Below are 13164 nucleotides of genomic sequence, written 5' to 3'. Positions count from 1 at the left end.
TGAAAAGAGGTTTTCAAATGTATTACTGTTTTAACTAGATGCTAATGTTAATAGATATGTCTAAATTACTATGCTGTAATTTTAAGCTATTGTTAGATTTACATGTGCTTTTGAGAAGTATGTGAGAAAATGTTTGGTTAATGCCCAAATGTATAGTTTAACGTAATTGAATGAATGTTTATACTCGTAAGAGCTCATTTATGTTTTGTTTTCGTAGCTCTTAAGGTGTTTTCTGGAGATTGGTTGTGAAGGAGAACAAAGTAAATTTGTGTTTATCAAAATAAGGATGACAGTTGAGCATAAATAAAGGCCTCTGGAAACATCATTGTCCGGCTGGGGTCCGCTCCACCCCTTCAGAAATGTCTAGTAACACAAATATGGGCTTTTCTCCAAAAAGGGTTGATTATTTATCAGTTAAACACAAAGTGAAATGGACCAGTGTTTTTATAAAGTGGGATCAGAACATTAGTGTTTTAATGACGCAAGACAGTAGAGTATTTTCCAATTATCTTGAAGCAGCGAAACTAAGTTGTAGCTCATGGCAGTAATATTTAGAATTCAACTTTCGCAGTTTTCATTTGTTGTCCTTATTCTGGAGACAGCAGCTACTCACTTGATATTTTAAAGTAATACATTTTTTTCTACAGATTGACAGTCTGGTCAGTAACAAAGTACTTGAGCAGTAGTGTCTGGATATTGATCACTACCTAAGCCGGTTTGATCACAGTTGCGACAGCTCCCGGGGAGAAGCGGCGCGCAGTAAAGAACACAGTTGGTCGCTGCACATCTGCCTAGCGGCACATCTGCCTAGCGGCACATCTGGATAGCAGCTGCTTGTTTGCTTTACCTTTTGGTTTCTGTACGGTTTTTTTTTGTTTTTTTTAACAGAGATCGTATGAAGAGAAAGACCACTGAGCACACGATGATTCTTGGAATGGAGTCTATGTTCACAGATAACTTAGACTCCATTAAAAGCTAACGGAAGCAGCAATTCTTGTGCAATAATTTAATTTCCGAGGGTTCGTTTCTCTCCTCGGAGCTTTAGAGTAGCTCAAACTGCAGTCGCACCAGCTGGCCAATTCTGTATTTTCCCTTTTTAATGTTGTAAAACCATGGCGTGTATGTAAGCTCGCCAAAGCACCCCTTCTTCATTTCATAGCTTTTCTCATTTGCAAACGGTGGAATGAAATTGGTTTCCAGTGGTGCCGTATTGCCGCTGGTTTCCGTCCTCAGGAGTCTCGTGTCATGTCTGCTGTCGTTGAGATACTTTATGTCGATGATGAGTGGACTATCGGGTCCCGGGCCAAAAAGATAGACCTTCATAAAGGCTTTTAATTTCCCCAGCGTCACCTCCTGATTGACGACCGCAGGACAGGGAGGTGTGAAAGACTACATGTAGTCTGTCATCACACACACAAATAATGACTACACATTCGTCAAACCACTGATGTGCTGTCATGGCCTCCACAGGGCCAGGACGACTTGTTGCTGAGCAGGAGACTACAGGAGGCAACACTCTTGTCTCTCTGTTTTTTTTGGTTTTTCCTTTTTGTCTTTTATCTGGTCTCAGGAGAATCAGGTCTGTTGTGGTTGAGCTCGCTTAAATCTTTTGAGAGTGGCACTGAGAAGACGCAGAGGAATATCACAATATAAAATATAACAACCCAGCGCGCGCACACACACACACACACACACACACACACACACACACACACACACACACACACACACACGCACAAGCACACATAGAGTAAAGACGGTAGAATAATAAACATGCACAGACATGTTGAGACTCACACACACGTTTTCTATTCCAGGCCTCCCCATAGAAACCTGAGGGTGCACAACAGCACTTGCTCGTTAACACACATCTCTACTGTAATAATGTGTGTGTGTGTGTTTGTTCAGAGGCCGTTTTCAGGGCTGCTTGCTTCTCGGTGCCCATAGTGTTCGCTTGCTGCAGGGCATGATGTAATCCCTCTCCTGCTTAGATGAAAAAAAATGCTGAGCAAGGCAGCAAAGCTCCCTGATTGAATTCTCACACTGCAGCAGCAACTTTTTTTTTCCTTCCCCTGACTTTATTAGTTTGCAACTTTGCACAGCGGGCCCCAAGCTCCTATAGATGGACATGGGAGGGAGCTGAGAGCGTGATGGCGTTCAGTAGATCTTATGGCAGCTTCTCTAATCACTGTATTACTGCGACGCCGACGGTTAAGGATTTTTTTCATACGCGTTTTTTTCTCACCGTGTTTGTGAATATGACCAGATATTTAGAAAATGTAAATACATTAATTTGTAGAGGTGTAGTACTCTTGTAACATGTCAATTGGTCTTTTTTTTATCAATCAGCTATTGATGGAAAATGTATTTTTACTTTTTGGATAATCAGTTTTGTTTCCAGCTTCTCAAATGTGAGGATTTGCTGAATTCTTCACTCCCTGTAAACTGAATCAAGACATTTGAAGACCGTGGTAAAAAGATGTCACTGTTGTTAAAGACCACAACTATTTATTGATAACATAATTGGCTGAATTATTGATAATAAAAATAGTTTTTCATTGCATTAGAATAGTGGAATAAATGTGAAAGCAAATTGCAGTGACAGAGGACACAAATATTTACATTAGTGCTGACTCGGTTGTCAATAACTACTTTTGTGCTGCTGTCGCATTATGTATTAGTCAATTCAAAGAGAGAAAACTAGTTATTATCTCATGCAGGCACAGCAGAGGACGGCTACATTTGCATACCAACACATCTTTGGTGTTTTTTCAATGTTTCAATGCAGCAAAAATGTTGGCAGTTGATGTAAATTGTTTGTTATTTTTCCTCATTTTCCCTTTTGTGTGTGTATGTGTGTGTGTGCTTTGTCTACCATTCACGCACACACTTGTGCGTCCCTGCTGCTGCAGAAGGGCAGCACACAAAGGGAAGCTGAACTGTGAGGTTGTCTCTCTCTGTGTGGAGCCCTCTGCTAGTTTGAGTTTGAAACGTTTCCCTCGTGTTCTCGTATAGATAGTGCAGATCTTCCAGGAATGCCGGCGACCCTCCCGACATGACTCACTGGAGAGCAGGAACCATCCGTGTGGCCGCCTGTCACGGCCAGCCTTCGTCCTTGCCATGGAAACGAGGGCCGGTGATTGAGAGTGACAGGTGGATTTAGAGCCGTCCGTCAGGAGAGGTTAGCGGTAAGAGTGATTTGAGCTGATGTTGGGCGGAGGTCATCGGGTGGGTGAGTGGTGTGGGGGGGAGTTATTGGACTACAGATTAAACTGGATGGTTATTGAAATATATCTGAATTTAGCGTGCGTAGCATACCGTCGCACACCACGGCAGTGATTCTCTGGTGAACATCTGGACTCAGCTGGATCCGCTGTTTCTCGGCTGCCCAAAATCAAATAACGGGTACTTATGTATTGATGAAATGCACTTCATCATGTGTTCTTCGGTCAAATATTGCTCTCAGCCCTTCACCTCTAACCTCTTTAAAGGACCACATAGATTTTGCATTTTAGCCCTTTAACCACAAATAATGTTTACTTTACTTCCAACCATCATCCAAAGCACATCACGAGTTATTCGATTTTTTTTGTTTTTAGGTTTCGGACAGAGACTGCACTTTGTTTGTCAGTGTATTCAAATATAATTGCAGGTACTTGCTTGATACAGACCCTTTATTCTGCTTCGGCTGCTGGAAAGTGTTGCGTTCAAACGCTGTGTTGTGTAAGAATCTAACCTGGAGGACGAAGCAAATTTGCTTTTCAATTAAAGAGGTTATTGTTCGGCTGCTCACTCTCAAATGTCACATTTCAGAGGTTCCTCGAATGCATCAGGGAATAACTCGTATAGAAATAATGAACAGAGTCAGAGATTGACGACGGCTATTCTTCAGTTATGAAAAGCAGCTTTTATTTAAGACCCGGGCTTATGTTTTATTGCTCTGCACTGTGAGGAGAACATTAGCAGCATTTCTGCAGTTTAATCATATTTCTGATTTCTTTCATTGCATTCGCTTTGATCCCTTGAACTTGCTGATCTGAAACGGCTGATGTAGTTTTCTACTCGCACTCTGCCGATTCTGCAATGGTGTGCGTGTGTGTGCGTGTACACCGTTTGAGAGCTTTTCCGGTGCAAGCCATTCCTTATTAACTGGAGCCTCGTTGATCTAACCCCATCAACACACAGAGCCTGTGAGTAATCGTGTGGAGCATGTTTCTGTGATGTGAGTGAGACAGAGAGAGTGTCTGTGTGGCCTCATGAGCACCACTAATTTCCCTAAGCATTATGTGGAGCGCAAAGTTGGCCCAGAGAGAGAACAACATCAACTACATGAGACATGTAGCGAAACATCTTTAATCTTGGTGATGAATTTCTGCATCTGTTTTGTTGTTTGTTGGTGTGTTTTTATTTTAGTTTTAATCCTGTTCCCGTGGATAACTGGCCATATGGAGATACAACGTGACCTTTCAGTATTTCAGTATAATAAGACATCGGCGGAATTGTCAGGTTTTGCAGTCAATCCCTCAGAATGGATCTCTGGGTTTCCGCTGACATTTTACACGACGTTGTATGAAATCCACAGCAGCGGAGATACAAATGCCTCCACCACCAGGAGTCTCAACAGACCAGAATGCAATGCAGCAGGGTGACAGTTGGACCATGATGATGTGGAACATTTTCCATACTCTTGAGCGTCGTGAAACTGTATCGGTTCTTAAAAACACAATTGATTTTTGATAGTCGATATTGGGTGTTTCTGATGGCAGAAGATATACATACAGTTTTGTGGTCTGTATATACTTTGATAGTTTTCCTTTCATAGTGTTCTCCTCTGCGGCTACATCTACAGTGCAGCTCTGACTGATAAATTATACAGTTGCATTTTCTCAATAGTGATGAGATCCAATAGAAGCATACTTAAGTCTAGAAAGTCCTTTTTCTGCTTCTGGATGACAGCACGTCTCCTTTTTTTTAATGGACGGTGTATCATTTACATTTACAAATGAGTCTGTGGTTGTATGACGTACCTGGTTCCCCATTTGAGAAACATGGTGGTGTTTGTTGGAGTCATAGACTCTGGCTGTGTTAGTCTGTAACAACACGATTTGAATAATTTCCAAATGTGAGAACTCCACGGCCGGCTTCCTGAGCAGCAGCATTTCTTTTGGTGTGGTTGGCTTTTCCTTTATGTTTTGGCTGGCTCCTCGTAGTACGGTACATGTAGCGTATCTAAAATTCATGCCCACACACTGTTGGCCGGCTGGGAAGCGACGTGACAATATTCAGTGGACCGAGCAACACGTTGATGCATACAGTACATATTGTGCGCGCGTTTGTTGCTTCCTCTTAGGCTGCAGGTGTTTTTGAATGCATCAGTTGTGGCCCTAATTTGAATGAGTGCTATCCGAAAGGCTCACAAAAGTGGGAAGTATTCAATGGGGAGCAGCTCCACACCAATTCCCATATCGCTCTTGTTGTAGTGCAGTTGAGTCTGCTTTTAAAGCAGCTTGCGTTGTTGAGTTTGGCCCAGTGGGACTTAAGTTGACACAATGTTCGCCTCACTGTGTCGTTGACATGGACGACTACCAGTGAAGGAGCTCAGATCAGACGGGGTTCATACACTCGCCAACGCACTCATGACTTTCTTCTTCGAGGCCGCGTGTTTCATTCGTTCCCTCGTCGCCAGCGATGGTGAGTCTTTTGTGTGTGTGTGTGTGTGTGTTGATTTCTCAATAGGATCTTCCTCGCCTGCAAGTCCATCCTTTTGCCCGACTTTATCACCTGTTTAATAATCGCATGTCATGTGCAGCTCGTCCCTGTTTAAACCCTGTCAGATGTGTGTGTTCTCTATTGAACAGTATGACCGCGTCAGGGCCGATGAATCCTCTCCACAGAAAAGTTCCCTCTCCGTGGACTGACAGCATTGATTTTTCTGTTTGTCACGCTCTGGGATTGTCAGGGTGCATTAGCCGACAGAGGCAGCCGACATTTCGGGCCAGAGGGCGAGCAGATAAACATGTGCATGTGTGAGCATTGTGACTGTGGGGACTGTGTGTGAACACAACAGCAATGCAGAGAGTGATGTTGAGGTTTTTAATGTGCATTTGCTGGGAAAACCTGTCTTGTTGAGCCAAAGACATCTGAAGCGGAGAAAGGAGGAATATATTTCAGCGACTCTAATGGATTATTGGGAGCAGTGTTTTTAAAGGAGTGTGGAACAAACATTGCTTTGACAGACATTGGGAACAGGACTCCCATACGGACGCTACAATATTCTTGATACTGTTGATATAGAGACACATGGGTGGACACATCCCTAAGGAGTCACATCTCAAGGGTCCCAAAATGATTAACAGGATAGTTTTACCTTCTCAGGCCTCTACAAATGATTCAAATACACCAATCATGGAGAGATGAATCACGTTTTTGGTTGAACAGTCAAACTTCTAGACATGCGTACGTGAGGAGGTGTCCATAGTGAACATAGCTTTCTTTTAGGGCAACGCTAACCTAAAACATTAGGAAGCACTTCTCCACTGACCCTGAATGCAACATTCAAAACGCGCACTGCTGTCAGCTAAAACAGCTGGTTTGACTTTCTCACGCAGCTTCTCAGTGTCTGCACACTTTTTAGACCGATGCTGTTACTTACACTATGGCGAATCTCCTGTGACCTCAACATTACCAACAAGTGTAATGGTTACAGTACCAGTAGTTCTGTCCTCTACAGATATTACCTGTGGTTGTGATGATACATACTGATGGAGGTATCACTGATGCCGTCCACTCTCCAGTTCAACACTGTCAGCTCCGTCAGCACGGTTGCTGTTCGTGCCGTTAGCACCGTTAGCTTCCAGCCGCCTGCTCAGCCGTCGCCATGTTGAGAGCCATGTGGAGGCAATCTCTCGATCATAAATTAGCTCTGAATTCCAAGAGAACTGTTAAACAATGAGCTAGTTGACGTGCATTATATTATAATCAAATCTACAGAAGTGTTCTGCTGTTTGACTCCATACAGAAAACACATTTGTGGCCATTGTTTCTTTTATAGTCCTAATTATTGTGTAACGTCCGCCTTTTAGTTTGAAACTGACGGCACCAGCGTACACGGTGTTTTCTGCTGACTACGTTACGCCACATGGCTATAATTTGAGTTTTACTGAGTACACAACCTTTATTTCCGTCTCCTCGCTCTCCTCTGTTCTCTCACTGTTTTCGATCTCGTCTCTCGAGTGGCCGAGCAGTATCTCCAACCAGTTGAAAGAGACATTTTCACCCTTTTCTTTTGTCTCCCTCTGTGTCTCACCTGGAGGCGACTGTAAGTTAGCTAGAAGGACACAGCTTGTGTGTGTGTGTGTGTGTGTGTGTGTGTGTGTGTGTGTGTGCGTGTGTGTGTGCGCACACTGTTGGCTGTGCATGGGCCGTGTTCTCTGCTTTGTCCTTCGATGTTCCAACTGTTCTCCGTGATGGACCGGCTCTCTGCTCCGCACACGGCAGCTGCCGCATTTCTGAATGATTCCTGCTGCCTATTGATGTTTTCTGCAAATAGAAGAAGGGATCACGGCCTACATCTTTGTATGAGAGGGAACAGGCCTTGGCGCTCGTCTAGACGCGAGTGCTTTGTTGAGAGCTCCGTGTGAGTCTTTCTGTGCCATCAAGCCATCCTTCCAGCTCACAGTTGAGTTGACAAAACATCGCCTGTCTGCTGGGAGGAAACGAGAGGATTTTGGCGCTCTGATTAGTTTTATAACATCAGGTGAAAATCTTAAATAAGAACACTTATGTGTTCATGCTCTCTCACACACACACACACACACACACACACACACACACACACACACACACACACACACACACTTACACAAATATAACAGATTGGGACAAACTAGCCTGTCAGGATGCCAGAAGGTGTGCAGAAGAGTCAGAGAGTGAACAGATGGAAGAGAGTGAGAAAACACACACACACACACACACACACACACACACACACACACACACACACACACACACACACACACTTGCAGACCTTTTCTACGGAACAATCACAGCACAGTTGGAGTCGGACAAATGTCCTAACCTCAGTGTTTTAACCCCCCTCTTAACCTTGTTCTACTTGTGTCTTCTTGCAGCGCTTTCGACACACTGTCACTGTTTTTTGTGCAAGCTTCACTAAGTCAGTTAAGACCCAAGTGCACCATTTGACAGCCATTTACCCATCGGCTCCAAATAAACCATATGGTAGCTGTAGCACTCCACGGCCCACGTACAAACTCGCATGCAACCAACAGACGGGGGGGATTTTTGATTGGCAGGTGGGCGGTCCAGCGTCTGAGGGTTATGTGCGTGTCAGAAGGGGACCGCTGCCGCGTCCATCAACATCAGCTTGATGGCGCATGTCATCCCACGGGGATTGAACCCCCCCCGCTTTTATTTTTAAATTAGTTCTTGTTTGTGGCTCGTTAGTTATTCTCACATGTGCACACATGACCTCTCGAGCACGTTCCTGTCTGCACAACGGCGGATTCACACACGTTGTGTTTGAGCTACGTGCAGTCAGAGAGGCTCACCTACACACCTCCCACACACTCTGCCTTTGAAGCACTGTGTTCTGCTTTTTCAACAGCCAATGGCTGTATGGCTTTTTGTAAATGTTACACAAGCAAGTCCTCCTATTCTACTGTGTCAGATGGATCAACGGGATCTGTACCCCAATTAGTGTGTAAGCATAAGCAATTTTTTTACTTACTTACAGTAACACAAACTCCCATTCATATAACATCTCATTATAGTAGGTTTGGTTTTCACTGTCCCTGAGACACCTCTCCTCTCTAATAAGACATCAGATTTAAAAAAAAAAAAAAGGTGTCGACCAAGCATTTTTATGTCTCTCACAGGCTTTTTATATCTCTGGAGCTGTCACTGTTACTCAGGCCTGAACGCCAGTGTTGTCGCTGGCCATGAATATCGACCTCAATACTGACACTAAGCCGAATGTATGAAACCCAAAGACTGTGATACATAGACACAAAGTTCAACTTAAAAGGAAGAGAGTTGCATGTGGAGTCTGCTGCTTTGTAGCATCCTCAGCACAGGATGCTATCTTTAAAGAAGAATTTCATTGCTGGCATTTAAAAAAATAAATAAAAAACTAGGCTGTCTATGCTGGCTTCACACCAGCTTTAACAATCCAATGTTATTCTGTGTGATCAAAGAAGTTTAATCTTCCTTTAACTATTTGTTCATTTGTTAAACTGCATGTAAAAATTGTCTCCTGAAATTTCAGCTTTCGTTCCACCCATTCTTTGTGTTGTTTTTTTGTCACATGTGTAGTGCCACAGTAAGTGGGGTGTAACAGGAGAATCCCTGTTTGCAAAAATAGCATTGAGGAAGTATTAGATAGTTCCCAGTGAGTCACTGGAGCACAGCGCCGGCCTTCTTCTCAGTGGTGAGACGCTAACCGCCATCTCTCTGTTTCTCTCCCTCTTCTCTGTCGCTCGGCCCTCCAGACTTCAACTACAACACAGATGGCTACGAGGGGGACGCAGCGGAGGACGGCAAGTCTCAGGACGGCTCTGAGACGCTGCCCTACATAGACGAATCGCCCACCATGTCGCCCCAGCTGTGCGCGCCCCAAGGGCCCGACGGGGAGGCGGTGTCCCCTACACCACCAGAGGGCCTGCTGGCAGGGGTAAGAGCCTGCACACGTTTATTATACGGAGGCAGGTACAAGTCAGTAACAGTCTTCCACGCTTCAACTTCTACACACAGCTTCATATTCAGACAGTTGATGGGACAGATGGAGATGTAAATCACAGGCTGGATGTTTCAGGTTGTGATCACACGCTAGATGACTGATTATCTCAGGTGCAGTTCTCCTCCAGGCCAGTTTCTAAAGGAGAATACGTGAAAAACCTGAAAAAGGTGAAGGTGGTTTTGTATGTATCAGTATCTAAAGTTATTAGACTGAATTCCTACACTGCAGACAAATATATCACATGTTTACTCACTGGTCAGTGTTGTGATTTTGTTGATTTGGTATAGCGACTCTTTTTGTAATTCTTTGTTGCTGCCTTTAAGTGTTGCCGGAAAGTCCAGTATTCCACAGTTTTTTTTTGGAAAACATTTTTATCCAAAGTCACATCCTTGCTTTATTTTTCAAATTAAAATTCTAAACAGACATTTATCAAATATCACATTCTTTTAAAGGATAGTTTCACGTTTCAATACTCACATGCCCATTTGTACTTTGGAAGTGTTCTTGGTCGCTGTAATCAGTCTTCTTGTCCATTCTGAAAAGTGAACCCAATGCTGAAGGGCCTTAAACTTGCATTATTTCTAATGGCCAGCAGGGGGCGACTCCTCTGGTCGCAAATAGAAGTCTGATTGTATGGAAGTCTATGAGAAAATTATGCTACTTCTCACCTGATTTTTTTACCTCAGTAAACATGACTTTATGGTCTCAAGCGCTAGTTTCAAGTCGTCTTCAATACAGCATGATGTTCATTTAATAAAATATGTTCCCATAAATTCTGGCTACCTTGTGGTTCACAGGTCGCTACCACAGTGTTGTCCTTGTTTTTGTCCTGGAACTCTAAACCTGTCACAGTGTGTTTTCAGTTCATGAGTTATTTGTAACGGTTTATGTCGCCCTGAAAATAAAAACCAAGATGGCGATGGCCTAAAACCAAGATGGCGATGTCCAAAACAACTTCTAACCATAGTCCACAAACCAATGGCTGACGTTAGTCACTTTGTCTATTTCTTATATACAGTCTATGGTGAGGCTTCAGCAGACTGAGTTAGTCAGATCCAGTGGCTTCCAAATCTTCCAAAATTAGTGTTTTCAGTACAAATGTCACGCTAAAATGACTCTTGAGTATGGACAAGAGGAACAATTACAGGGACCAATAATTCTTTCAATGTATGTATGGGCATGTACATAAATATTGTTTTGAGACATACTAAAAAAAAGTTAACCTGTTCGTCAGTGTACCGTCTTCAGAGCACTCCCTCCTCAACCATATTACTATATGACGATCATGTAACTTTGACAGAAACCTAAAAGTGACTAAAGGTTCAATATGATGACCTTTTAAAACATTCTGACATCATTCAGGGAATATATTACAGTTGAAGCTGACATGTCACCAGCCAGTGTTTCTCCTTGTACTTAGAAGTAGGAGGAGCAGGTTTCGTCCAGAAGTTGGCCGCTGGATCTAGACCCGGTTTAATTGTTAGCGATTAGCCACAATGGCTGGACCGCCTGCAGCACACTGCAGGTGGTGCATTCACAGCAGCAGTAAACGACCACTGACCCAGATGGGGCTTGACAGCAGCAGCACCAGTCTGCCAATCTGTGTGTGGATGCAGAATATATGTGTTCAGTGATGGGGTCCGCTTTTATTTTTTATTTTCAGTTTATTGCTGTACACCCGCAGTGCATAATTTAGAAATTAGACATTGGAGGTGGCACTCTTGTCTTTGTTTATTCCGTCACAGTGGTGATCACTGAGCCTGTGAGGCCTCCTCTGTTTACTCCAGGAACATAAAACATACTGCTTTCTGTGGATCGTCCCCGTTAAGTCCAACCAGACACCGGGTATTTAGAAGAGCTGATGCAAAAGCTCTTGTGAAAATGGAAATACATCACGTCATAGTCATTGCACAACTTTCTGACAGAGAGTAGCAATAAAGCACTGATATAAAAATGCTTTTAATCTGCATATTTTAGTGTCCTGATATTTACTCATTCCCTCCTTCATGTCAGTAGGTCAGGGTTATCAGGGCTCTTTTCGTGTGTGTGTGTGTGTGTGTGTGTGTGTGTGTGTGTGTGTGTGTGTGTGTGTGTGTGTGTGTGTGTGTGTGTGTGTGTGTGTGTGTGTGTGTGTGTGTGTGTGTGTGTGTGTGTGTGTGTGTGTGCCTACTGACCCTCCCACAAAAAACTTTCCCTACACACAACACAGCAGCTTTGATATGCAGCACAAAAAAAACCTGACTGAACTATGGCTCAGACTTTTGATGTGATTTACACCTTCACACTTCTCCATTAAACAGAAGTTGAGTTGTCCTGGTAACAGCCTGCTCTCTTGTAGAAATGTCTCAGGATCACCTTTTCCGTCCAGCTTCCCTCTTGCTCCGTTTGCTCTTTAAGTCTGCCTGCTCTCTCCCATTGGCTCTCTTTTATCTCTTCTCCAAGCAGCTCTGTTATCACTGTATTATCTTGGTAATATAAATACAATGTGGCCTTGATCATTGCCCTTCTTATTATAGTGGTGATTTATGAATTATTAAGCGTATTGTTCTCTTGAATTCATTGTGAGTCTGTGCTGGGGTCAGCTCCTCTAAGTAAAGATGTGTCTCCATCTAGTGGACATGTGGGGTAAGAAGGCATGAGACGGGACATTTTTTAGGTATTTAGCCTTTTTTATTTAAATTTAAATTAAATTAACCTCTCATGATTTTGATCAGGGCAGAGATTAAACAACAGAATCAGATTTATTCCCAAGTATGTTTTCACATCCAGTGAATTTGCTTTGATGTATTGGGGCATGACATAAACAAATGATAAAATAAAATTACAAAATAAAAGCAAGTACTGAAAAAATGAAGAATATATTATATTTATAAGAATAAATATGAAAGAATAGAAGAAAAATACAATACAAATAAGAATAAATACTGTTAAATATGTACAAAAAACATAAATAGAAAGAATAAAAGAAAAATACAATAAAAATATGAAGAAAGACAAAAATATATCTGAATATAAAATGGAAGAGCTGTAAAGCTTTTATTGTGGTGGTTTGGTTTGTGCAGATTTGTGCACTGTACAAAGGTTCACAGTACGAAGTATAAAAAGAGTATTTTAATCCTTCCACCTTCAAGCAGCCATCATTACGAGCATAATGTTGGGCATAATGTCACACCAGATAATCTAGATTTGAAGTTCTGGTTGCATAATCTGTATTTATTCACCCACTCAGAGCGGTTCGTAATGCCTTTGAGGCTGCGAGAGATTGTTTGTTGGTGGAGGATTCGCGTCAGATGCTGCAGCCACGCAGACTATTAAAAGTCTTATTTCCACTGAAGTGGTCCGTCTCCTCACCGCTTTGTTAAGTCGGCCTTTCTTTCCACTGAGTTGGCCTTTCATCTGCTGACACCAAC

At 42.9% G+C, this 13164-nt stretch overlaps 1 protein-coding gene across 2 annotated transcripts in view; it reads left to right on the top strand.

Annotated features, from left to right (window-relative positions):
* The window catches only part of abr (ABR activator of RhoGEF and GTPase), a 126195-nt gene that overhangs the window by 38923 nt on the left and 74108 nt on the right, over window positions 1-13164 (top strand). For both annotated transcript variants that reach the window (XM_068716424.1, XM_068716425.1), the window contains exon 2: window positions 9507-9688. In XM_068716424.1, coding sequence (XP_068572525.1) covers window positions 9507-9688 — 182 coding nt within the window. The remainder of the gene's footprint in view (window positions 1-9506; window positions 9689-13164) is intronic.

The sequence above is a fragment of the Cebidichthys violaceus genome, unplaced genomic scaffold (assembly GCF_023349555.1).
Source record: "Cebidichthys violaceus isolate CVI_PGR_0920_01 unplaced genomic scaffold, fCebVio1.0.p SCAF_20, whole genome shotgun sequence".
Lineage (NCBI taxonomy): Eukaryota > Metazoa > Chordata > Actinopteri > Perciformes > Stichaeidae > Cebidichthys > Cebidichthys violaceus.
Note: the sequence above shows the minus strand (reverse complement) of the source record. Positions and strands in the feature narration are given on the sequence as shown.